At 45.3% G+C, this 27,965-nt stretch overlaps 1 protein-coding gene across 1 annotated transcript; it reads right to left on the bottom strand.

Annotated features, from left to right (window-relative positions):
- UBXN7 (UBX domain protein 7) lies at positions 1-27,881 on the bottom strand (the record flags this gene model as incomplete). Its single annotated transcript, XM_027661819.1, has 11 exons — positions 1-5,378; positions 8,576-8,655; positions 9,300-9,693; positions 10,090-10,217; positions 11,319-11,409; positions 11,832-11,978; positions 17,539-17,651; positions 19,747-19,812; positions 22,160-22,227; positions 24,402-24,549; positions 27,809-27,881. Coding segments are annotated over 11 exons (1,470 nt in total), but the record flags the coding sequence as incomplete, so codon positions are not given.
- Positions 27,882-27,965: the final 84 nt, after the last annotated feature.

Here is a 27,965-nt window from a genome sequence, read left to right as displayed (position 1 = left end):
TACTGAAAACAGTTTGTTTTATTTCCAGGATCAAATATTACAATAGGACATTTACATATATTTATAAAAAATGCAGCAGTTGTGTATATAGATCAGAGGTTTCCTTGAGTTTGGTCCCTCCCAGCACAGTGAGCTGAAATCTTCCAAATGAATCCTCTCCCTCCTCCCATGTGAAGTTCGACATCACTGAAGAAGAAAGCGACCGTTGTAAAAAGTTGTAACTTCAAACTGGATGTCCCCCAGTTCGAGGAAACAGCCTCATTTTAAAAAAAAAATCATCTGTCCTAGAGTGTGGTGTCTGTGACGAGGCACCACGTCTCTGAGCTGAGTTTTACCCAGAGGTTCTTCATATAAATCTGGTCTATAAAATAGCACCTCGTCCCCTGCTCTGCAGACAGTTCCTGGATCCTCCCGTGCCTTAAATCTCAGCACCATTTCACAAGCAGTTACACAATGACTTTTCTCTGCACTGCAGACACTCACAGCAACTAAAGCCAGTGACCAAGTCCTGGATTTCTGCCATCACTCACAAGGTACTCATGGAAAACCCTGGATAATCCCAAGGCAGGCTGAGGCACCGATGCTGAGTGCCGCGCTCTCCGACTAAGAACACGTGTGTGTATGTACATATGGCTCTTTATTGGGAGTGGACAGACACCAAGCATCTCATGGACAAGAGGAGACAGGAATAAAAGTCATTGCAGAAAGGGCATCCATTAACCTTCCCAGCTCCAAATACAAACACACCCTTGGGCACTTCCAACAACCCAGATTGGCCAACACAGGGCTCAAGGTCAGTTTGCTTTGTCTTTGAAACAGGAGCTGTTCGGTTTGTAGAACATAATTTGTTAAAATAAATAAATAGAAAGGGTGAGGGAGAGCAGAGGCTGGATCTGAAGCTACCAGAACAGCCAGACAAGGCACAGCCAGTTCTTATGGGACAGTGACTTTGCTCTTCCCCCACCAGAAGCACATCTCTGCCACCCCTTCTCCTCTTGGAATACAAGACCACCTGTTTTATCAACTTGATCAAAAAGGGATTAAACTAGAAGAAAGCAGTGACATTTAATACAAACCAAAAAGGAATAAAAATTAAGTGACAGGTTCCTGAATGACACAGATCTTTCCACTGGCACTGACATTCCCACACAGGTCTCTATGTTCATAATCTGTTTTTATGTGGTTTAGACAAACAACCACAAACACCACGTTTCTGCATCTCTGCAGTGTTTGGTACCTGACAAAACACAGCCCAAGTGATGCTTTGCCCCCAAAAGAAAAGAAAATTGGTTTTAGTTTAGCCCTTGTTGCTCAATTCCCTGTGAACAAGCTCAGTGCTCCGGGAGGAAGAGGAATTTGAGACCCTTCAGCAGGGAGGTGGAGTTATTAAAACCTGAACTAAACCCAGTTTCTGCAAGGGTACAAACCACAGCACTGGCAGAAGGGGAAGCTGCAGAAGCTGGTGCAGGTGAGTGAACAAATTTGGTAATCTTTAGAAAACATGGCTCTGAAGGACGTGGACCTTGTGAAACACAAGCTGGACAGAGCAGAGGTGTCACCTCCCTGTAACAGAGAGGCAAAAGGTCAGGGAGCTCTGGGAGGAGCTGATGAAAAATTCTTATTTAAATCTCCTTAGGAACAACAGTACCTTTGAATGCCTTTTATAGTCCACTATACCTTACAAGGCTATGTGCACATACTGGACATTCCTTTAATATTGGTGGTGTTAACGGAGCTGATTTATCAGGAAAAGTAACACATTTCCATGCCAGAAATTGTAAAAATCACAGACCTTAATTCAAAGCCTAACGAAAATAACCCAAGTATGACCAGAAATGTTTGGCACAGCCTTCACCTGCCCTTTTGACATCATGCTGTGAGCCTGAAGCTGGTCAATCAGCTTGACTTAAGAGCATGTGGCATCAGGAAGATCCAAAATCCTTCTGTGGGCCTCTGAAGGATCACAAGTGGGAAGTAAATGTGTCAGCAGCACCTGGCAGGGAAAGCCAGTGCTCATTTCACCTTCTGTTTGTGAATCCAGGCTGTGACTGGGACTACTGGACATCAAATCCCAAAATGAAGCCCTGTGGGATGAAGAGCACAGGCAGAGGAAATAGCCCTGATGAGTTCTCTGCCCAGAAAAGCCTCCACTGCCTACATGCACTGCTGCTCCTCCAAGCCCAGCCCTTGCAACACCACATGCAAATTCTGACCAAGCAACACCCACCAGAAGCCACAAACCACAGCCATTAAAGGATTTGTTTCCTTTGTCCTTTGTATGTCAGCATCTTCTTTCACAACCAGAACTAGCGCATTTTTTCACAACTAGCGCATTTTTTCCAACCTGTCAAAGGCAGTTTGAGCTGCAGATTTCACATCCAGAAGTGACTGTTGCAAAGGCTCTTTGAATAGTGTCCAACCAGCCCTCACCTTCGCTGCTGTCCCAGCCACAGCTTGGTTCATGTTTTCACCCCCGTTCCTCAGGACAGCAAAACACATCCTCCCAAGGGCTTCAACGGGGATGAAGATCTGAAGGAGTTGTATCCTGGCTGGTGCTGTTTTTTAACAGCTTTCAGCCCCCACAGCACAGCTGACTGACATGTGTGCCACAGCACTGGGTGTTATTTGGGTTGGGAAGAAGGGAGAGAGGGGAGAGGAATGAAGGGAGAAAAGAGCCACATGTAGGGACACACATTCCCTAAACATTCTTTTCTCTGTCTCTTGCTCTCGAAGCAAAGCAAAAGAAAACTGATAGAAAAAAACACATTGTGCCAGAGAAACCAACAACAACAACAAAAAGCCAGGATCATGATTTCTCGGAACTGAACAAACTACTAGAAACCAAAAGATGGGAGAAAAATCCCACCTTCAATGTAAATTTTCAACTTCATGTTCTTCTTTCCCTGCTAGAGCAACTCCTGGTGTCCTCACAGAGCTCACAGCCCAGTGAGTACGTGAGTACACACCAGGGAAGGGCTGGGGGAGAGAAGCTGCCCATAAACCAGACCTGGGAGTGAGAGGTCAGAGTCAATTCTGCACATATAACTGCAGGAAAGCTGCTGTGGGGCAACATTCCCAGAGGGGATACAAAGCCAGGCCTGTCCAAACTGAGCTAGGCCTCCACCAGCCAACACGGCCAAGCAGCCACAATGCAGACAGGACCCTGGAACCACCAAGGGTGCATGGGCAGGAAAGCAGGGAAGGTCCCTGTGCCCAAGGGACACGAGGGGCTGTCACTCTACACTTGTTGGGTTCTGCTCCTGTTGGCAGCCTGCCTTCACCTGCCTGGGGCTGACCATGGAGGAGCAGCAAACAGCGAATTATTCCAACTACACGGCTGCTTCAGGAAGCACTAGATCTACATGGAAACACAAGTTACGGATCTGGATATCCCAGAAACTAAAGGATCCTTCAGTCCAGAGGTGCCACTGCTGCTTCACAAGCCAAACACAACCCCCCTCTCCTCTGCTGCCCTGGCACCTCACTGTCCCACGCTGGGAGCTGCTTCCATGACAGGGTGTCCTTACAAACCAAAATGTCATCTGGTGATACTGATCAGGAAACTGTGGTCAGATTTTGCTTTCCTGACACTACATCCTGCAGTAGAATGCAGCCAGTGTTCGTGTAGAAGGGAAATCAATTTATACAACTGCATGATTACATGTCAAACCCAATTATGAGCAGAAGACAGCTGTGAGCTCAAATTCTCCTGGGGAACGCAAGACATTTTCTGTGATTCCTCACATTTAAAGGCTCCTAAGTATCCAGGCTAGTATGAAACTAAAGACAAAATATCTTGAAAAATTTGAACATGGTAATTTTCTGACTACTGAAGTCTTTAACACGTACAATCATCTGAGAGTGGCAGAAGTCAGCAGTTATGGCAGGTCCCAGCTGCCCTTCTCCTCACTGAGGAAGGGCATGTCAAACCCAGTTTTCAGCTGTAAATAAGCAAATTCACCAGCCACCCTGATGGCTGTGCTGGTTAACTCCTGTCCCACTGTAACACCTGCTGAAACACCAACTGATCAACAGCTCCACGTCTACAGAAGACACTGGAGGAAAAACAGGGCACTGACTTCTGGTGCCAACCTCCAGAGCTGAAAGGAAAGCCTAAACAAAGGAGCAGCTTTCCCATGCAGCCCCTCAGCCTTAGAGGTAAGTGAAGAGTAGATGAACATGGCAATAGAATAAAAATCATCACAGAGAGTTCAAGCCAGCAGGCTGGGAAGCTTTTTCTGAAGCATTAATTTGTGCCAGTCACTCCTGGGAAAACCAACCAAGATACTGTGCCAAGGAAAAAAAAAAGACAACTAACTGCCAAGTCTGTGGCAGGTGTTTTCAGAGTCCAAGATCTCCACAGTATCACCTTCCGTAACCATTTGCAAAATCCTGAGAGCAAGTAAGAAGACACTTTGAGGATGTTGGGAAGAGAACCTGGAAAACCCACCCATTCCCACAAAGGAGTCAGTTCTGCTCCAGCAGTGGACACACAGTTTTCCCTCTGGGCCAAGCAGTCAATCCCAAATAGAGCACAGTTGGCTTTTTTGGGGGGGTTGGTTGGTTTTTTTACTAAGTCCACTGGCAGTTTAAAGCAGGAGGAAAACATGAAGTCAACCTAGAAGCTTTTAAATTAGATGGGGGCAGAGTACTTTACCACAGCTCAACCCAGCTCCTTCCCAAAACCAGAGTGTTGGGTAAGTGAACCCTTGAGAAGGCTGGAAGGTTAATGGACACCTTTCATGTAGGGAATCCAAACAAAGGAAAGACTGTCCTGAAGATTACGCTCTCTCCTTAGAGAGATGACTCAGTGCCTTATCACACGCTCTCTTCAAAAATAAATTAAACAAAACAGATTTAAGAATAGCAGCGAGAAGGGTTTGTGTATTATGGCCACTCCAAGCTTCAGCACGCCGGACACACCGATCACCGTTTTACTTTATCCCAGGGAAGCAGAGGGAAGATGTTCTTCCCAACACTCTCTGCAGCTGAGAAAGAAAATAAAACTCTGAGCACTCTCATTTGGTCAGTAGAGCAGGAGAAGGGAGGAAGAGAGAGGAGAAGGGAGGAAGAGAGAGGAAGAGAGGGAAGGGCCAGTCAGCTGCCTGTCTGATTCCAGCACTGCAATCCTATGACCCTTAACTGCATATTTAACAAGTCGGTGTTCCAGGCAAAGGGAAGAGGGGAGGAAGGCTGGGAGAACTCAGGCCACAGTGCTAATTCCTTTCCTGAACAAAGACAGTCTCTTGAGGACACAGGCCTGCCTCCTGTAACGTGATCTCATAGTCCAGGTGGGAGAGTTTCCTCCGGGGGAAGTTGGTGAGCAGTTCAAAGCGTTCGTTGGGGTATCCTTTGGACTGGACGTGTTTCACAAGGGCCTGGAGAGAGAGAAAGGCAAAGGAGTGTCACAGAATTCAAAAGAGGAACCTAATACACCTAAGATAGACTATACGTAACAGGACATTAATGCAAGAAATAAAAAATTAAAATTTGCAAATAAAATAAAAAGTTGGAAAAGCGGAAAAAATTTGGGAAAAAATTGAAATAAAATCTGAAAAAAAAAAAGCCTTAAATGCACCCAAATAAAAGCCCCCTCACTTGTTTATCAGATATTAATCCTTATCCTAAACCTAAATGCTACCAAAGAGGCATTTTTTGTGAGGTAGCACTGGCCAAAATAAATGCAGTACTTTTACTCATTTTCTTTTTCTTGTCTTCAAGAAGCAGGAGGGTTTGGGGTTGTTTGATTTGTGTTTTTAAAGCTCTTTTCAACTCACTGACTTCTCTGGCTAGAGTGGCAATTAGGACAGGATACAGAGGGCATTGGGATGAAGGGGCATCAGCCTCACAATCCAACAAGCAGAGGCATCAGGAAGAGCTCATGTCCTTGCTGTGATGAGGGAAATTTCCCAAGAGCATAAATTAGGAATAGAGAAGTGGAGACAGGCAGAAGAAAAGAGGATACTGTAACAGAGCAAGACACAGGCAGAATGAAAAGCTGAAGCTTTTTTAAGAGGGGGGGGGGAAAAAGACAAATGTCTTGTATGCAATAAAATAGAAAGTGTGAAAAAATAGGGGGAGTTTCAACACTACTGTTACATAGTTTTGGTGGATAACTTATGCCAGTAAATTCCAGCAACCTGCAGCACTCTTCTGGAACAGGTTATCCAGAGAGGTTTTGGACTCTTGATCTCTGGAAGTGTCCAAGGCCAGGCTGGACAAGGCTTGGAACAATCTGGTCTAGTGGAAGGTGTTCCTGCCCATGGATGAGCTTTAAGGTCCCTTCCAACCCAAACCATTCTGTGATAGGGGCTCCTGAAGGACCCAATCTCTGACCTAACCCACTCTTGCCTAGAGATCCAGGATGTCACTGGTATGATTTTGGTGGGATTATCATCACAGTGTTCCAATATAACAATGACAGAGGCATTTCTTTCCCAAAGATGCACGGTGAGGAGAGACGACACACACAAGCTGCCCCAGGGGCAATTTCATCTGGATATTAAAAAGGAATTCTTTATCATGAGAGAAATTAAACTTTGGAGTAAACTTCCCAGGGAAATAGTGCCATGTCCCTTGCTGGAATTATTCTGGACTCAGCTTGAGAGGGCCCTGGACAAGCTCATCTACAGCCCTGCTTTCAACAGGGGGTTAGAGCAGGTGATCTCCAGGGATTCTGTTCAACCTGGACTTTTCCAAGGTTTGATGAGTGCAGAACAGACAGGGAAGGACCTGCATGGAGGTTTCCTCCAAATTCCTCAAAATCCACACACAAGCCTTTGGCAGAAGGAGACTGTTCTCCAACCTCCTCCTTTACCAGGACTGGTCTCCAACTGACTTTGCAGATTACAATGCCTGTGTCTGATGGGGAATGCAGGGAAGTGGGCTGACTTCCTTCTCAGGCAATGAGGATGATCAAAATTCCTTTACAAACCACTGGATTTAAATATTCAGTCAAGTTTCCTGCCCATATCCCTCCTTGCCCCCTTTACAAGCCAGTCTTTCCTGCACACCTGGCACACAAAAGGTACTCAGGGGAGCTGAGCTGCTGAACAGAGTAAAGTCAACTTAATTTGCACATAATGAACAACTGCTTCTGTAAAAAGGGGGTAAATGGGATTATGGTAATACTGGAAGCATAAGCATCTCCTGGAAACAAGAGCATGTAAAGGAGCCACACTTGATTGATAACAACACACTGATTAAAAATAAAACACTTTTAAAACCAGCCAGTACTGGTGGGTATCATCAGTTAAAACTCCTCAAGTGCAACTGTCTCCTTAAACAATTTCTTTTTCTAGTTCTGGCCAGTTTTAAAATGGAAAAAATCATCATGGAAATGATGCTCACAAAGAAACACCTGAGACTCAAATCTTGATCTGACTGAAACAGCTTTAGAAGATCATATGAGGTGAGCACACAAGCTGCCTGCTCAGCTCTGCAATCAAAAGATATCTTTACCCACAAACCTTGACTCAGCTCAATTCCTCTGCTGACTGTAGGGCAGAAAGGAAATCACATGCTGAGATAAATTTCCTTTAACTTCCACAGTCCATAAAAGGAGTCAAACCAGAAGGCAGGATTATCAGGGGATATCTCAGTATCACACCTATGTACTGCCTAAATAAACCCCTTAAGTGTTCAAAAGTGCTACATGTTTAATGACACACACAAATTTACTTAGCAGGCTGCTTTCAAAAAGCAGTTAAGCTTTTTTTTTCCCATTTCTTTTCAAGCAGGAGAGTTAAGAGCATGAGCTTAGGACAATGTACATTCCTAAAGTGCTGCAGACTAGGTGACAGCCTCATTTTCTGTATGAGATAGGACACTTCTCTCCCAAATCTGCACAAAATCCTTCTGAGGAGGTGTCCTTTTGCCTTCCCTAAGACTATTAGGGTGATTACACAAAAATGAGCTTTAACTGGCCACCATGCCCTGAGAGCTCATGGCTAACAGGAACACAGTGACCTCTCTGCACACTGCTGAGAGCACCCACAAAATCTGGATGGAAATGTCACCCACATCAACTTCTCCACGGGAAGCGAGGCCAAAGCACAGCTGAAACTGTGAATTCACTGTGAAACTGAAATGAATATTGTACTGAATTTGTTTGGGGAGAACTTCCTCCAAAGTCTGCCGTGTCATCCATGCCCAGAAGGGAGGGTGGAAGTATGATGGGAGTGATGGAGAATGAAGAGTTTTGCTTTTGCTTTTATGGACAAAAATTTTCCATTTAGAAACAAAGTCCCACAAATGAGTGAGCTGAGGGCGTTTTATGGTAATTAATCATTAATGCAGAAGCCACTTAGAGCCACCACAGAATGGAAATGAGCAGTTTGGGGATTAAGGAAGACACTGGAGTGTACTGGGAACCCAAGCAGCAATGGCAACACACGGAGTGAGCAGAGTCTGCTGATCAGAGAGGAGTGACATGGAACACAACAGAAGGACAGTGCAAGCACTCCCTGGATAGACCTCTTCCACTAGATCTGATTTCAGCAGTGCCAGAGGTACAGTAATTCTGCAGGTTCAGCCCTCCTGTACTCAAACAAGGATTCCCATGAACTCCACTCACCAGAAGTTTAGCTTGTTCGGGCAGTGAAACTTGTTCCCTCTTTCCATCTGGATACCTCAGCATCAGCTGTGCCTTTGGTCCTACACAAAGGAAGTTACTGCAAATTAACAACAGGACTTGAGTTGAGTTCTTGCGTAGATTTTAGGCATGACAGCACAGCAGGGTTAGGGACTGCAGACAAACACAGGGTTCCAGTCTATAAAGATGTATTTCTGCCACAGGTACTTAAAATATACACATCAAACTCAGGACTCTTCCAAAACAGTGGTGACTGGAACCAGTCAGTGTGCCCAGAGCACACTGCACCTGCACTACACCAGTGTGTGTTTTACTCCTGGGCAAGGTCTCAAACTAAGAAACCTGAGCTCAGGGACTTGGTCACAGCACCAAGCCTGCCAGAGCCCAAGGAGTGTTTGGACAACACTCTCAGGGACAGGGATTGTTGGGGTGTCCTGTGCAGGGCCTGGAGTTGGACTTGATGATCCTTATGGGTCCCTCCCAGTTCAGGAGGTTCTGTGACACTATGACTAACAGGACTCTGCAGGTTGAGCCAAAGTGGTGCTGCTGCCACGGGGGATCACTGTCTGGTGTCAAGAAGTCAGTACATAAGAAGAGATTCAGCTTTTTAAAACCAGGGATGAAACCATGCCTGGCAGAGTATAAACAGTTTCAGAGAAAAAAAACCACAGCAAAAGCCAGGTCATGATAAAAAGCTTTAACTTACCATTCACATCTAGGCCCCGAAACGTACTCTCAGGCTTGTCCGGTGACTCCTCCGGCGTCCCCGCATCGATGCAGGGCACAACTCTGTGGTTGGATGTCGTCCCAGGCTCAGTCCTTGCAGGGGCCTCAGGCTGAGGCCTCCGGGTCTCCTCTTTTTTATACCCCAAGTCCTTGTGTGGAGACTTCCTCAGCTTGGCAGGAATCTCCGATTCCTCCTCCTCCTCAGAGCCGCAAACTGAAATAAACTCCTCGCTTCCAGAAAAAAGCTCTGACTCCGACTCCTCATCCGACCGACTCTCCTGCTTGGCCTGCGAGGAATCAAAATGTGTCTCCTGCAGGGAGGCTCTGATGGCAGCTTCCAGCTGGCTGTCCTCACTGGCATCGATGAGACTCTCCTGTGGAATGCAGGCACGACACAAATACATCAGGACCGCTTTTAAATATGCACCGAAAATCAAAAGGGCATCAGTCTTCCAAAGGGAAGCTACTAAACCTGTCAGGAACAAACAGCAGGGAAAGCTAGTCATGCTATTATTAGTTAATGGCTTCTCCTTGGAGTTCTGCATGGAGTAATTCGTTTTCCTCTCACACATGCTGTTAAATCCAAACCAAATGCTGAAAGCACACACTGCACAACAAAACGGCGATCCTGGGAGAAGGCATTCCCTGTATTTTTGCATGCCCTTGCACTGACTCTGTGAGTCTGCCTGGGAAATCAGTGGAGCTGGATAAAGACAGGCCAGAGTGCTCTTTCAGGTGCCTCCAGTCCTGCCAAAGGGCCTCATACTCACTGAGCGAGAGCATTTCTGGGGAGGGCTGGTGGAATGCCCGTCCAGCTGGCCATGCTCACTCAGGAACCCAGTCACTTGGTCCAGGAAAGAAGTCACATCCAGCTGGTGCCACTCCACGAGCTTCTGGCCTAGGGAACAAAAGGCATCATGAAACATCATTTCAGCAAAAAATTGCAGTTCAGTGGTCAAACACACCAACTCACTGCTGCAAGAGTCCGTATTTGTGGAACTGCAGCTTCCCACAGGCTACCACCTGATAATTATGGAGCTTCCTCCTTCCACTCCCTTGAAAAGGGACAGACATAAATACAGACTCAGTTTATTTCCTTCTTTTCTTTATATCTACGGGAACATGAGCACAGAATAGTGAATCTGTCTTCAAAATGAATAAACACCAAACCACTTGGTTTATGAAGAAGTGCTTCTACATTCTTGCTAAATTGATTCCAACCCTTGGCAAACAGCATCTGTTCCCAGAAGTAAAGTGCTAAGAAGAGTATCCTAACTACAGTTGCAACAATAAAAAAATATATGTATTTTTGGCTGGTTTAAAATCAAACATGAAGAAATCTCAGCTTTGATCACAGACATTATTACTTCAGTCCTTAGGAGACCAGACAAGCACGATATGACCTGACAGCTGCATTATATGATGATAAAAGAAGGTGCTGGGATACAAAAGAAAAAGTAACCCTTTTGAAAGAACTGGAGGGAGAGGCAGAAGTTTGACTGTTCAGGTAAAAACCTGCAAACAAACAAGCAAAAAACCCCCCAAACAACAAACCTGAAGCCAAAACAGTATTTCAGAATTAAGATGCATTTTAAAAAGTCACCACTGAGCCTCACAAAAATAGTGTGGAAGGAGCAGGAAGCCGATTCATGTAGTGCTTACAAATATTGTGGTTTATTCATCATACGATTTCAAGAAGCTTTTAAAAGGAGAGTTAAAAGAAAGAATTAAATTCAGAGTTTTGCCAGCAGGTGGAACTATTTTCACCTCCTAAGCAAAGTACGTGCTAAGCTTCAAATACACGAGATTTCTGCAAGTTTGGGGTGTTTTATTCCCTTAGTTCCTCCAGAACTGTGTCACTGCTTCAGCGACAACAAGGTCTCGCAGAGATTCTTCAGCTGAATGTAACACCAACTGCAGTGGAAGGTATTCCAGCCTACAACTGCCTGTCCTCCCCATGGGACAATAACTCCAGGCAACCAACTGTCACGTGCCTTACCTGTCCTGGGATCCAGGATAGAGACATAAGGGAAGTCTGCTAATTTATAGAACTGGATGTACCGCTGTCCTTCCTCGCTGTCATGGTACACCTGCAAAACACCACGTCGGGCAAGTCAGTGGCTGGAGAGGGAACACAAGCAAACTGTGCCTTGAAAATGCACCAGGTTTTTCCTCTTGTTTTACAGCATAAACTACAAAAGGTACAAACAGTTCTCAGTAACCGTGACAAGCTGAAAATGTGCCTCCACCTCTCCATGTATTAGAAGCTATGTGGCAACACCTCGATGGCACAAGTGAAAGGCAGTTTTTGCATTCAAATGCATATCCCTGAATGACATCTACGTCCATAAACTACACACACTCCATGACACACATCTTCTCTGCAAGTTCAAGAGAGTTCCATTATGCCATTGCATTCAAATAAGTCCTTTTTATTTATTTTTTTTTTTTTACTGTTCCATCTACCAAGGCCCCAAGTCACTCACACATCCAGCCCCACTCCATCCCTCACCTGCCAAAAAATGAAGTGGTCCCTGATGATGTTCTTCACGGCCTCGTTGCTCCAGACATCGCGGTTGAGGCACTGGCAGGCAAAGTCTTGCACGTTCTGAATGTTTATCATGAGCCACTTGTTCTGCATCTGACCACACTCCTTGGCCTGGAAGCAGAGAGGAAAGCTTTGTGAGGTCAGACTGAAGAGCCAGACACCACCAACGATCAGAGATGGCTTCTAAAACTGCCAGACCTTCCACCAAAACCCTTCCCAGTGAGGAAGATGGACAGGGCTAGTGAAAAGGCATCCACAAGACAGAAGGCAGGGCTGAAGGATCTGCTTTAAATGAGCCTGGCTGAATTACAGAATCACATCGATGAACAGAGCTGCTGGATTTTCAACAAGCCAAGCACAGGGTGGGAAAAGCAACTCAGAGGGGGGACACACATGGCGATGCTGAATAAAGTATTTATTCAGGAAAAAGTGTAGTCAGTCACACTGGTCTGACAACAAAGACCTGCTCAGTCTAAAGATAAACCCGTGGATCATCTAGTTAAATAGGTTGCATAATTGACAGAGGACTTTCATTAATTCAACAGGACCACTTTGCTGTTTTCTTTTTCCTCTCCCAGTTTTGAGTTACTCTGTGACTGTCCAACTGCCCAATTAGGCATCCTTTTTTGATGCTCCTTATCCAGACTGCAAGTGGGGAGGAAGACAAGAAGGCGCAGGAAGAAATCTTACTGGTTTGAGTCACAAAGCTGGCACTGTCTGATTGCCTGGTTAATGGTAGGAGTTTGATCAAGAATGTAATTCTGATCGCTGAACTGTCATACCTGTTGAAAAAAAGAGGGCTAGATCAACAGCAGGAATGCTCTTACCACCTGGAAAGACTGGAACTGGCATAGGAAGTCCCTTTGCTTTCAAAAATATATATTTTTAAGTTACGTTCACCATCCTGCTGGTAATGTGCTGTCAAGGAATTCAAAAGAAAAAAAAATTCAGAGGAATCAGGATGTTATGCAAGATTTTGCCGTTTTGGGCACTACTGTGTTCCCCAAACCAAAGTTTTTACTTTTGAAATGAATTTTAGCCAGTGTAGCTTGGAACAGTCAGCCTGTCCACTGCGTGACAGACAGACATGTGAACCCCACACACTCAGCTTCACCAAGGCAAGAACCTCAGCCAACAAAATCCATCTGCGTGGCCAAGTGCCCTGCAGAGACTGCTTCTGTTTCACTCAAAGGAAAAAAAATGAATGTAGAAGCATGGAACAGCCCTGTTCTCAAAAGGGGCCTCCCACGGACTACTTACCACTAATATCACACTGCCAGAATCCACCAGGTCACCAGGTGAGAAAAATGGGGCAGGTGACATTTAAGTAGCTGGTAAGGGTCTTGAATACAGTCATCATGCCTTTATTTAAGACTTGCTTTGAGCTAAGTGTGGGTTTTGAGAATTTAATCTAGGAAATCAGTTTAAGACAAGGCCTAGAGGTAGTGCCCAAATATACAGGGAACAAAAATCCTTATGTTACTTGAGTCAATTGGATTGCCTTAGTCCTGTGTCCTAATCTAATCTGTATTGGATTAAAAGAACAAACTCAAAAATATATAATTAGAAAGCTGGAAAGTGCATCTCGCTCTTCTGCACTTTGTATACTTTTCAGTATTAATGAAAACCTCTTGCTCTACCTCTCCTCTGTCCAGCTAAAGTCCTTTGAAGGATGGAAGCAGGAAATTCCACACAGAACATTTGCAAAGATGAGTTTTCTCCTGTAGAGCAGGTAGAGCATTTGAAACTACTTTGAGCTTTCTTCCAAAAACAGGCTTCAGATTTACCATTTAAAAGGACACAGTTAAACTGCTGCTATCTCACACCCACAGCTCTGCTCTTACACTGCTCCTGGGACTCTTCAGAGGGGGTGGAAGGAGAAGAGTGTGGGGGGAAGAAACGCTGAGGGTTTGGAGATTATATAGGTGGGTCATTTGGTAAGTGACAAAAGAACAAGGGAAGGCTCAAGAGCTGCCCTGTGTATGCCAAAAGCTGCCTGACAGATTTAGATCCACTGTTTCCATCCCCAACTGCCCCCCATTCTCCTCCCCCTCTGATGGACAAAGGCCAGCACCAGGCACTCAGAGAGCCCACAGACAGGGCACTACAGAACAGCCACTCTGAGAGCAGAGCCAGTGGACCTCAAAGATGCAAAAACCAAACCAAACCACTCCAGTCTGTCCTAAGTCTGCCTTTACCCTTTCCCAGCCACATTTTTCATCACTACAACTTAGAGCAGCAAACTGGTCAGACAATCTGTGAAACGAGTCTTGGTTTACACCCACTGCTGGATCTCACTGCACAACCTCTGGCTCTTGCACTAGTAAAAATAACACGTTTTCTTCTCATTTGACCTCTCTGAACATATATGGTTTAAAAATGTTGGGGTGGCTCAGCTTTGTGGAAATGCAATCCTCCTTCAAGTCAGCAGGGAGAAGAAGGAAGTGGAGCCAAGCATCTTGTGACCCTCTGGACATCTGTGTGATTCAGGGTGGAAGATAACAGGTGACAGAGAGTCAGAGCAGGAGATCATCCAACAAGAAATCTCCTGTTTGTGCCACACTTACACCTCCTGCCTGGGGCAGGGCACAGATCCTTTCTCCAAGCAGCCACTCCTGTGCCACAGCTGTACCTGCAGGCCATGCTGACCCAAACCAGGACAGAAGCACCTTATGCACCACTAGAACACAGTGCCCAGATCAGCTTCCAAATTATTGCTGTTTGTTAAGTAGTAACAATTAAAAAAAAAAAAAAAATCAGTCTCAGCTGTAAAGCAGGGAGCAGCTAGAAAAGGCTTAAACTTGTAAAATGGGCAAAAAAAATCACACAGACTCGAAGCTCTGCACTGTGACATCCAGTCACTTCAGTGAATCCCTAATGAGTGTTAAACACAGAACTGCACACACCAGAGCCACCTCCTCCCTCAACAAGAAAGGTAAACTAAGGCAATTCAGTGTGTACTCCCCCAGATTAAATCATCTCTCATGTCACATGCACGAAGGGAGAATACCTGCAATTCTTGAAAGTAGTCTGAGATGAGAACTAAACCACTGTTCTCCACCAAGCATTTCTGGGGTGCAATTTGTTTATTGTGCTTGGGTAATTTATTCCCAGCAGATTCCACATTAAGGAGAGAACTCTGTTTAGTTTAGTTAATCACACACTTTACAAGTACAGTGATCATAAGTTGTTCTGCATGTGAAGCACAAGGCATCTTCACATACAGCAAGTTAAACCCCAATGTCATTTGACACTTGAAATTTTTTCCTTCAGTGGAAGTTAATCTCACCTACTCCTAAAGCTTGTATTACTGAAAAAATGAAAATGAAATGGCAACTTTTTGGACCTTACTGACAACAAAAACCCAAAGAGGAGCAACAGACCATGAGCAACAAAGATATGTGAAAGCATTAATAAGACCAGATGCCACCACCCTTGCCAAGTTTGAATGAAGTCCTAAATGATTCCATGATAAATGCACATGGCTCAAGCCTGGCTGAGCATTCCTGCACAGCCCTCCACAGGCTGGAACACACCACACACCAACCACGGTAAGGAAACCCCACTTAGATTAAAACTGAACTACAAGAGCATCAAAATGACACTATTTAGTTTTTTGGTACTCTGGAACGTGATGAGCATCTCTGATTTATCCTTTGTTTTATATATGTTTCTCTCAGCGTACAGAGAAGGGAGAAGCCAAGAGCAGCTTGCTAGAGATGAATTTTGAGAGACTCTGGTCACTGAGGCCCCACACTGCCCCAGGCTGAAGCAGCAGAGCAGTCTGCAGTCCAAAAAGGTAAAATGCAAGTGGTCGACACATTGAGAAGACGAAGAGTTTTATTGCAGTGAAGCTGAGGAGCATCAGAGTGAAATGAAGGGTATCCCATGGGACAAGGAACTGTACAAGAACACACAGCAGAAAGTGTACATGTCTTTAGAGAGAAGCTCCTGAACAGAACAAGGTGAGTATATACAACCCCCTTCCCCACTCCGAGCCCACCCTTCCTTTTTCTTTAAGTTTCAAGAGTGAATCAGAATGCAGAGACTTTAGGACAAACAAATCCATCAATCAGTTGTTTCACTCTCTGAAACTACTTTTGACTGTGATAGATGCCACAATTAACATTGCTGAAGTCTTGATGTGTTTTCAGCAAGACCTGAGGAAGGACCAGCCCACATCTCAAACTCCACAGAGGGCTCACAAGGAGCTCAGAGGGCACTCCCTGACTGTCCTGGAGCAGCACTGGTTGTTTCCATGTGAATTCTCATTACTGCTGCCTTTAACCATGTGTTTGGTGGTTTCATCAGCAGCTCTGAAACCCAGGCCCAGGAGGTATCACCAGCTGGAAGACCTGACACACCTTCATTTGAAGTAAACCCCGAACCACAGAGCACAGGGACATCTGAGCACCAAGTGCTTCAGGCTGCTCCTCTGCTTCCAAACTCCTTCCCAAGGCAGACACTGCTGTTCTCTGCCAGCATCCTTTCACACCTGGAATTTTGTTATAAGATCAAATAGATGGAAGGCACCTCAGAACAGGGGAATTAGTGACAAGGCAACTGATCCCTGGTGATTTGGGAAGCACCAAAAGAGATCAGGGGAACAGGATGAGAGTTGGAGACTCAATAAAGGCACATAGTGTTTCATCAAAAGTTCTCCAGAAGTGCTCTAGTATTTGTGCACAGCAGCAGAGGCACATATGAAAACAAGGTAAATAATATTTTTGTTCAGCTCCTGCAGTGAGTTCTCCAACATCTGTACTGCACCATTTGATCATTACTTTGCATTCTCATTAAATAATATTATAATAATAATCATTACCATCATCAATCTCAGCTATTCAAAGATGACCAGGAGGAAGTTCAGTAGTAACTGCAACTTCTGAAGGATATCTGGAAATTATGGGCTCAAAAAATGAAAATATATACCAATCTGCATATTCTCTAATCATCAGTTAAGTTGCTGATCCATATCATAACAATTTAGGATGAGATCCACACATGTCTACACAGAAAGGTGACACTTGAAATTATTGAAAGCTGAGTCCCCTGTATCTCTGGGATACTTTTCCCATCACTACCATATGCAAAAGACACACATTTTATACATGAGCAGGGCCTCTACTGAAGATAAAGTTGTGGTTTCATGGCAAAGCCACACTTAAATACTTTTAGAAGCTCAGGTATCAAAAACCACTCAGCTGTGTTAACTTTACCTGAGCTTCTCAGCAGGGCTGTGCTGCAAACTACCCTGCCCCTTGTGAAGTCCTTCCTCACCTATCCAAAGCAGTCCTCCTCCAGCTTTTTCTGTATTGTGCCCTACAGAGATACTCCAAGGGATTCAATTTTTCCATTCTGATGGAAATTCTGATCCCTTGCTCACCAAAGTCCTTCACCAAGTGTGATTTGCCACACTGATATCGAAACATAAACAGTGGGCTCTACATGGTCATCATCAACTCCTGCTGGACTTGATGACCCTTCCAAGGTGATACCACCATTGGTGAAGTTCTTCAGTGTCACCAACGTTCCCATAAGCAGTTCACCAAATATTTATCACTGCACAGTCTTTTGCAACCTCCTGACCCTCCAGCCACGGATCTCCCCGTGCCAGCAGCCTGACACAGCCACCACAGAGGAGCTGCACCCCCCCCCTTTCAGCCCTCACCGTTTCAAAGCTGCCCTTGTGCATCAGGTCAATGGGAGGCCTGAAGAGATCTGCCAGCGTCGTGAGCTTCTTGTCCACGGCCCCTCCGTTCCGGAGCTCCTGCTCCTGCCGAACTGCACCGCCCCAAGAGGAAAGGAGGCTGAGTTAGACAAAAGATACTCACAGGGTGGATTTATGGTTGGCTGAACCCTCAAACACAAAACTTCAGCACTAGGCGCAGGGTTAGACCCCACCAAACAAGATCAGCTGGTATGCAAGGGCAGAATCCCACTTGTCTCGGCTTTCTCTCACTTTAACTTTTAAAAAAACATCTTAATAAACCTGAGTATCAGCAGAGTGGGGTCATATACCAGTATCTGAAAACAAATAAGTCAAAAGAAGCCATGACTTGTCCCCAGTGATGCTTTAAAAGGGGAAATTGAGCCAGATTGTAGCAATGTAATATTTCTACTGTAGCGTTTCCATTACTTGACTGTGGGGCAGTCCCACAGAAAAGAAAATCCAAACAGATTTAGTTTATATGGGGAAATCTCTTCGGATGTTTATATTTAATATCAAATCTTCTCACAATCAGCTCAAGGTACCACTGTGAACAGGTTTTCAGCCTTGTTTATCCCCAAGTACCAACTTTGAATGTGTCTTTTAACTGCATCAGTTCCACCCAAAATAACTCAGAACATATTTCCTACACAGACATGATCATGTACAATAAAGATACACATGTACACAGCAGATACACAATGTATTTTATGAAACCAAGTCATCTGAAATGGGCAATAACTATCCCAGGACCAAAAATCTTCCAGTGTGGAAGGAGATGTCAATGGGCCAAAGTGTACAAACCATGTCTGAGCAGACACACAGGGAATAAAGCATCCCTGTGGAACAGGCCTAGGACACAGGACATAAACTGGATTTTCATGGCCAGGGTTGCTTTTCCAGAGACAGACAGACAGGGATGTTCATCTATAAAGTTTTACCAAAAAGCATGACAACGTTTCACCATAAACCCTCACAATGAATTACATATTGTGCATCTTTAATGTCTTAGAGTAGAATCCCAGAATGGTTTGGGTTGGAAGGGACCTTAAAGCTCATCCAGTTCCAAACCCTGCCAAGGGTGGGGACACCTTCCACTAGACCAGATTGGAAGATGGTGAGAATAAAAATTGTGATTCTGTAAATGGTGCATTTTCATTTACACAACTGCCAGTGATTTTTGTAGTTAATGGAGTTCATTATTACTGCAAATCTCTCACCAAACCTATCAGGGAAAACAAAGTAATTATCCACAGTTATTTTCAGTTTGGCAGCCCACACTTGTGTGGGAACATGGTCCCACTTGTGTGGGAGCCCAGGAACAAGGGACAGGACAAGAGGAAACAGCCCCAGGCTGCACCAGGGGAGGCTGAGACTGGATATTTGGGAAACTTTCTTCACAGAAAGGGCTGTCCAGCCCTGGCACAGCTGCCCAGGGCAGGGGTGCAGTCCCCATCCCTGGAGGGATTTAAAAGCCATGTGGATGTGGCACTTGGGGACATGGGTTAGTAGGTGGCCTTGGCAGTGCTGGGAGAATGTTTGGACTCGATGGTCTTGGAGGGCTTTTCCAACCTTAACGATTGTGTGGTTACACCTCTGGAATACTCCAGCAACATCAGCAACAAGAACTGCACAACAGCCATAACTCAGCTGTGAAATATCTGGTGTCGTGCTGTCACTATGATATTCTGTGAAACTTAATGGATTAAACAACAGTCAGTGCTTTGGCATTTGGAAATCCTGTGTATGAACAGAGAGGGGTAAACAGCAATTCAAGTCATGAGAACCTCGTGTGTGGTCAAGGAAGAAGCCTCAGGGCTACTCAAATGTAATTCAAGTGCCAGAATGACCACTGCCTAGCCAAGAAATATTCTACTTGGGTGTTAGAGATTCTTCCCCCTTTCCTACTCCCTCTACAACACAAAAAGAGGTTTTTTCAGAGTTAGCAAGAAAGTATTTGCCATGTGAAAACAGAAAGAATATACCGCAATAATAATGATTCTCTAAATCTAATAATATTATTCAAAAAAACTCCTATACCATAGGCAATTTAAAAACCATTCAACAACTGAAAGCTGCCCTAGCCTACAAGGGAAACAATTTTTCAATCTTATTTGAATTAAAAGTAATAAAACAGAACATCAGGCTTACTGATCTATAGACACTTACTGGTTTCTGTCTGAAAATCCCGAAAGCCATCGAATATGGAGCGCGCGGGTCTGCGTCTTTTAGGGGCTTAAAAAGAAATAAACAAAATTCAAGAGTTATGTCAGAAGTGTCTTATCAAAACAAACACATGCTAGTACTTTCCATCACATGTGTGAGAAAACAGAATAGGAATCCACAGCAGGGATGATGTGGAAGAAGCGGAAGGGGCAGAGGAGGAGGGGAACAGGTGGTTTGTAAATCCCGTTTTCCAACGCGTCCTGCCTCCAGCAAACCCCACCTCAGAAACAACACATGTATCAACAATACACAGATGTTTAAAGTCGTCCCCTTCTGATGGGCTCACCAAGGCCCATCAGCACGTAGTGGCAGCACTGTCACAGCATCACCATGTCACAAATCCAGTCAAGATTTTACCAAAGGCCTTCAAGTGGACGAAAATCTTTAAAAGATTAAACCCCACGAGAGAATATTTTCTTTGTAAGGAAACACATTTGGTTTTTTTCCACAATGCAGTTCTATTCTTTTCTAAACTCTCATTCTGACCCTGTCCCAGCTTCTTGGTTAGACTGGCAACAGCCACATTTTTCCATTAGATCCAGTGTCACTGCTTGCAAGAAAACCTTCAGAACTGATTATCTGCAGCTGGACAGAGACAGCAGCCCAGGCAGATGTCAGAAATAACACCCCCAAGTCCCACTGAAGTCCTAAGGTCCAGCACAACCATTGCACTCAGAATGAAAACAGAACTGCTCGCTGGGACTTGTTGCAGCTCTTTATGTGCTTTACTATCAACAGAAAGCAGAACAATTTTAATACAGAACTTTCAAAGCCCAACTGCTACAAGACATAATAAACAACAAACAAATTAAAGTAAGACAAATACATTCTATACCCAGTGGAAGCATGTTGATACAGACTATCATGGAAAAAGCCTGAATAAGGAACATGCTTGTGAACAACATCTCAACTCCAGTGAGTAACATCTTCACCCCGAGTGCTTAGGGACAAGCACAGCCCACCAAAGCCAACCTCGGAGCAACTTCAACTCAGCTGAGAACAGCAACTGAAGGACCACTTCAGCAAAAGCAGCACGTCCCTGCAGGCTCAGCCCCAGCCTGGCAGCACAGGTGAACAGGTTTTCAGCAGCCCAGGTAGCTGCTTCCCTGGTCATCCTTTGCACTGCAAGATGGGATCCGTGTATCTGGCAGAGCACAAATACACAGGATCACCTCTTCAACTGGAAGAACAGCTGAGCTCACACCACCACCTCTCAACATGATGCAGCTAAAAACAGTAAGCAGCACCTCCCCTGCTTTGAGGTTAGAGCTGAGAAGACAAATGAAGCATCTCTCCAGGCTCAGCTACTTCTTCAGGTTGTTTTATGTTTGAAACATAAGTGGCACTGGTGCATCAGAAGGGCCAGGAAGGCATCACTGACCCAGGACCCCTCAGCTGGTGGTCAGTGACTGCGACTGAGATCAGTGTGTGACAGGTGGGTAGAACCTGACCAACCATTAGGGTCAGCAGATCTTAACCCTGCACCACTGAGATTCCTGAACCCACAGGAGCCTACACATCTTTGTCGAAAACTCTGTCAGGTCACAGGAACAAGTACAGAGCTTGTCTGTCTTCAGAGAGGCCTCAGCAGGTCACCTTCCTCTGGAACCACCTCCCAGCTTGTGCATCCTGGCTAAAGACCTCTCTGATGTTGAAATAAAGGTTCAAGAGAAACCCAGTTCCCAGGTAAACCTGAAGCTTGGTCTCCTTCTCCTTTCTAACACAGGAACTAAACAAAGAAAAAAGAGCATTTCCTGTGGGTGTGAGACCACTTTAGTGACGAGCATTTGCACGGCCTTCCTTGATAAAAAGGGCAAGGTTCTCAATCCACTTGACATGGCAAAAGTCAGCCCAGAAATGGCCTGGTCAACATGGGAAGGACAGAGACAAGAAAAGTAGCTGCATGGTGCAGCTTAAAGAGCAAATTAAATTCCTAAATGAGAAATGGAGAAAGCTATGGGTAAAAATCATACAGGTCACCCCTTCCTTTTGATCTCTCATCTCCCCAGGAAGCATGCACTTGTCCTCTTCATTTTCACTTCATTTTAACAAAGATTGAGCCAAGGCTCAATGTCTCATCCCAGCACCTTGAACACTTCCACAGCAGCATCCCACGGTTCTGAACCCCCAGAATGCAGATGTGTACTTAATTAAGCTAATTGGCTGTTGCCTCACCAGGTGTCATGAAACAGGAGTTAGCAAAATTAGTACCTCTGGGAATGCAGCATCTCTCATGTGTGAGGTTTTCGATACCACTGGTGTCACTTCTTCAGATTTAGCAAGTTCTGGTTTTCTTTTGTCACTTAGCTCATCTCAGGGTAAAGAAAACAGAAACAAAATAACAACACAAGCCTACCTCCAAACAAGGGCTCAGGCTCTACTAAAATTTCCTGCTTTTGAGGAATTGGAGCTCGTACTTCATCCCTATCAAAGGAGAAGAAAAAAAAAAAAAAGATCAGAGAGATGGTAATATTTCAAAGGAATGTATAAACCACATTTCACTGTGCTCCAAAAGCTCCTGCAACTTGAACCAGCTAAGGATGCTGCTGTACCATTGCACAGAGTGAAGAAATTTGGGGTTAAAAGGGACCTCAAGAGAGCATCTATTCCCCCTCATGGCACTGCTGCAGGACTTGGTACCCACTGCATCAAGTTCTGGGACAGATGACCTTTGATAGAAGATTACACAGACCCCTGAGTGATTTGATTCCAGGCTTTGTCAATCTACTATTTAAACGCTTTTTCTTCTTTAATAACTTTGTCAGAACTTGGAAAAGTTTCTTAAAACTTAGCAAAAGCTGTTAATTACCCCATTTGCCATCCTCCTTCTCTGATTATCTACATAGAGAGCAAAAACTATTATCTTCCTTATTATCAGCTTCCTTCTGTTGGAAGACCTTTTGCTTTCACTTAAAACCCAGAGCTCCCTCTTATCCAGAGGAAGGAAAACAAGATGGTCAAAATGCCCATTTCAAGCAATTCCTGGCTTACATAACTGGGCTCCCTCACATATCAGCAGCTCAGTTATGCTTCCAGAGATTTACAGATAATCTGAAATTGCAATTAGGATAAGAAAGGGAATCACAAGGGCTCTGAAACATCACTTAATCAGTGTAGTTAGCTGGCCCTTGGAGGACAACATGGGTTCATCCACTGCTACATCCTGCCTATGAACTCCCTCTTTCCTCGGACTCTTCCAAGGTGTAAAGTGTGCACTTGATGGTTCTTGGCTGTGCAGGTTTCAAAAAAGTAACTCAGAATGTCAACAGGATGCAGTAACCTTGCTGTTAACCTCCACATCTTTGACTGCTGTGTGCAGCTAGTTACTCTCCATTTGCATATTTACTGTTCCCTCTTCCTAGGAGGAACACTAAGCTGACCAGCACCTGGAGAGTGTCAAGTATAAAAAAGAAAGTATTCCAAGAAAAACTTCAATCTTAAGTCACCAGTGTGCCAAAAGTTGTCTAGAAATAAGAACACTAACACCTATAAATGCAGAGTTTTACCTTCCATTACCTGTCAAAGGTTAAAGCAGGAAGGCACTTGACATGAGCTATAAAAGTCAGTGCCACAACAATTGTTTAAATTTATACATGTGCTTCAGAAGTACGAGGGGGAAGGATTTTCCTCTGTCTTTTTCCCAAAGTGGACGATTTTCATAAAGACAAAAGCCTGGCCAGGTTTAATTTACAATATTTAATGAATGTGATTTATACCAACTCATTTCCACAGAAAACATTCCATTTGTCCCAAACAGACTCATCAACAGGCAGCACCAAAAGCCTTTCTGCCATGGTCAAGTGGAAAAACTCTTCCCTTTACAGGCATCTGATGTGCAAGACACTGATACAGATGTTGTGGCTGCTGATTCCTCTGCACACTGGTGGACATGGTCTGGCCTTTCCAGTGCAAGACAGGGATAAAACACCTCCAAACAAACAAAAACCAAACACAAAAGCAAACAAAAACAAACAAAAAAACCCCAGGTAACAAATGACACAGTGAGACAAAACAGCTTCAAGTTGTGCCAGGGGAGGTTAAGATTGGATATCAGGGAAAATGTCTGCACTGAAAGGGTTGTCAAGCACTGGCACAGGCTGCCCAGGGAAGTGGTGGAGTCACCACTGCTGGAAGTGTTCAAAAAACGTGTAATTGTGGCTCTTGAGGACATGGTTTAGCGGTGAGCACGGTGGAGTTGCTGGGTTGACAGTTGGACTTGATGATTTTAAAGGTCTTTTCCAACCTCAACAACTCCAGAATTCCATGAAATGGGACTAAATCGTTGCAAAGTAAAATTTCTGGAGCAATTTAAAAGCGAGAATCTCTTATTACTGGATCCTCACTTTAATGTCTAGTGCTTTGTTTGCAAAAAACAGCATGTGTAAGCTACAGAAAACTTCTGAAGTGCAATACAAGAGGCTAATTTCCGCTGGTCCACAAACCAAGCTACGTAACAACTTCATTTACCCAGAAAAGCATTGGAGCAATCAATTTAACAGGGACCAAAGCAGCAGGGGGCAGGTTAGGAGTGACAGCTGCCCTGTCTGCTCTGCCTGACACTGTGACATTTTCAGGACAGACGTTCCCCAGGTACGTACTCGGTGTGCGGGCGCGCGGCCGACACCCCCGCGGAGCTGGTGCTGGGCTCCTCTGCAATCCCTCCACCATCCAGGAACATGGTGACAGCCATCTCCAGGTTATTGTTGCAGGCCTCCAGCATGTGCTTCCCCACACTCTCGCTGGCACCTGGAATGCCAAAGGAAAAATGAAAGCGTTTTGATTGGAGGCGCCCAGAACAGCTTCCTCTCTCAAAGCGTTAATAATTAGGAAGAGCAGTTCATCAGTTGCCATTTATCCCTGAAGTACAGCTATGGAATGAGACAAACATACATTTCTCAGGGGGAAGGGAAAGCCTGCATGGAGGACAGCCAGACTTCTTCCTGATGGCAACAGAAAATCTAGTGGAAGCCATCTGAGGGGTTTTCTAGAGGTCAGACCTTTTCCTGGTATAATTTTTCCTGGTATGTGGATCTGTTGGAGTCCAGAGGAGACCATGGAGATGCTCCAAGGGTTGGAGCCCCTCTGCTCTGGAGCCAGGCTGGGAGAGCTGAGGGTGTACAGCTCAGAGAAGAGAAGGATCCAGGAGACCTTAGAGCCCTTTCCAGGGCCTGAAGGGGCTCCAAGACAGCTGGAGAGGGATTTTGGACAAGGGCCTGGAGGGACAGAACAAGGGGGAATGGTTTCCCACTGAGGGCAGGGTTAGATGGGATGCTGGGAAGAAATTCTTCCCTGTGAGGGTGGTGAGGCCCTGCCACAGGTTGCCCAGAGAAGCTGTGGCTGCCCCATCCCTGGAAGTGTCCAAGGCCAGGTTGGACAGGACTTGGAGCAACCTGGGATAGTGGAAGCTGTCCCTGCCCATGGTAGGGGGTGGAACTGGATGAGCTTTATTGTCCCTTCCAACCCGAACCATTCCATGATTCTGTGAATTTTCCAAACACAAGTAGGCATACACAAAGAAAAATGAAAACCTGATTTAACATTTTAACAGGGAGAATACTAAGTCAGCTGCTAAAAAGTTTTTTTACTCACTTGCAACAGATATTTAGAGCTGGAAGAAAAGGCTCCCTGATTAACTGATTGTGCTGAAAGGCAAAAACAAACCAGCAGAAGTTCAGTTCACATAAGAAGGAAAAAAAAACAGCCAAGGGGGAGAAAGTAGCACTTGCCTAGAGAGTTCTTTGTATAATGAATAACATTCATTAAAATCATAGAATCACAGGATGATTTGGTTTGAAAGGGACCTTAAAGACCACCCATTCCCACCCCATGTCATGGACAGGGACACCTTCCACTAGACCAGGTTGCTCCAAGCCCTGTCCAACGTGTCTTTGAACACCTCTTAAAGAGCAGTTAATCCCAGTTTAAATCTTGCTGCCAAAGATGAAAGAGCAATTTCTAAAATCACTTGTGACTCTTTCCTCCTCAGAGGAAAGAGTCCTCCCAGTTTCTCCTCCAAAACCATCCCATCAGCAGAAGCTCCCTCAGCAAAGGAAGCTCTCCTGCACCCAACCCTTTTTAGTGTCTAACTGAGTACAGCACCTTCTCCACAGGTGGTGAGCTGCCAAAGAGCTTATTTTCCTATGGAAAGGCTGGTAGAGAGGAACAGCAGTAAAATGCAGCTAAACCAGTCTGGGAGCAGCTTTGGGATCTGCAGCAATTCTTCCTAAGTTCACCAAAATGAACAAAATGCTTTGCCCAAAACCAGGCTCACAGATAACATCAGTCCGGGCAAAACACATTCGGATGTTTCTCAAGATTTTCTGGGAAAGGCACAAGAAGCTCCACCTCAGAGAATACCCTTTGAAACTGAACTGAGAGCAACCAGTTCTAAATAACCTGCACATCAAACCACAGAGAAAGCCAAACTGACTGAGGGAACTGATTTCCTAAACACCCGACCTGCTGTGACAAGCATGTCAGGATGGCAGGCAGGTGTATTGTGAGACCTCAATCAAGGTGAAGAAAGTGCAAAATAAAAACTAGTGACATCCCAAAAAATGACGTGAAGTTCGGGTCCTTCCCACAAACTGTTCTTTGGCATTTTCAGCTCACTTCAATGTCAACTGTAGCAATGAAACCACACCTGTGAGTCTGGGACACACACACACACCACCCCACACCTCACTCTACAGTCATGCAAAGCCATTCATTTGCAAGAACTAGAATAAAAATGATAAATCAACCCTCTGCTGTTTAAAGAGCCACCGACACAGAAAGTGCTTGCACTGATTCCTCATCACTCCTGAGCAAAGAGCCATCACATGAAAGCTTTCAGTTCTTGTGCTGGCAAACAGAAAATGGTAAATATTTGTTAAGTTTCAAAGCAAATTTCACAGATATCCCATCACTTCTTTGGGAAAGACACGCAGGAGCCATATCCTCTCAGCAGTACTCTCCTGGATGAGAGCACTAAAGAAACACGAGTCTGCCATCAGATAAAAGAAAAGCATCAAGGACCATTTCTCCTCATCCCTTACTATCCAGCACTGTAGAGTACTCCCTCAGTCTCTTCCCCATGGACAGGAGTGATTCCATACACACACAACTCCAAGCTGGAAGCTGCTAACACAAACCACTGAGGTGTGAACTTGGAGCACCCGTCACACCACACCAACATCGGCCACGACAACACACTTCTGCATATAACCTTAAATTCTATTAAAACAGAAAAAACAAAGCTTCTAAACTCCACTTGAACGGTGGATGGGCAAAGCCCAGCAGGTTCTTTTTTTTATCTTGGAAAACATAAAGAGGGGTGTTCTTACATTTAACATAAAATGCAGAAGCACAAAAAGCCGTCAGGAAGAGCAAACCAGCGCAGCTCTGCCTGTTCTGGTTGTTTTTAGCAAATATCTCACACACAGGCACATAGTACAGTGAAAACACGTTTGATGTGAGTTCTTTTTGTTCACGGGGGTTTACTCTGAAAGGATTCTTTAGGGATAGGTGACAGATCAATGACTTCCCTGTTCACACGCGGTGTTCACATCCCTGTTCAGGGTTTGAGTGCATCCAAGCCCAGGGACACAACCTGAAACGGAGCTGGTTCGAGCAACCCAACTAAAAGCAGTTTCACTTCTCTCTGGCTGTTTAGTTGATACATCCTACTAAACACCCCTGCAGCATCTGACACGCAAAGCCATCAGCGAGGGGGAACCACAGCGAAGCAGATTAAGCACAAAGTGGGTCAAGCGCTCCGAGTACACAGACCGGCGCTGTCAGGGGCTGTCACCTGACGCAAACTTCCACGTAAGAGCGACCTGCCACCTCCGCGAGCAAACTCAACCCTCCGCAAGTCGCCGGGACCGCACGATAATTACGTATTTTCATACGCGGACTTGGGGCTCCGCTCCCGGCGTTCCCCGCAAGAGCGGGACGGGGCTCCCGGGGCGAAGCGGAGCCGGGAGGGAGGGCAGGACGAGCGCGGAGGGAGCGGGACACGCACCGGGATAACCGGGAGGAACCCCCAAGCCGCCGCTGGGAGGGAGGGGACCTCCCTGCCACGCACGGAGCCGGGGGGGGCCCGGGGCAGCTCCGCCGCGGCGGGCGGGCCCCGGGGCGCGCCCGCGGACAGGCCCGGGGGCCGCGGGGCAGGGCGCCCG

This window comes from Corapipo altera, unplaced genomic scaffold, assembly GCF_003945725.1.
Source record: "Corapipo altera isolate COAL_440 unplaced genomic scaffold, ASM394572v1 175, whole genome shotgun sequence".
NCBI lineage: Eukaryota > Metazoa > Chordata > Aves > Passeriformes > Pipridae > Corapipo > Corapipo altera.
The sequence above is the reverse complement of the archived record's forward strand: the minus strand, read 5'-3'. Positions and strand labels throughout refer to the sequence as shown.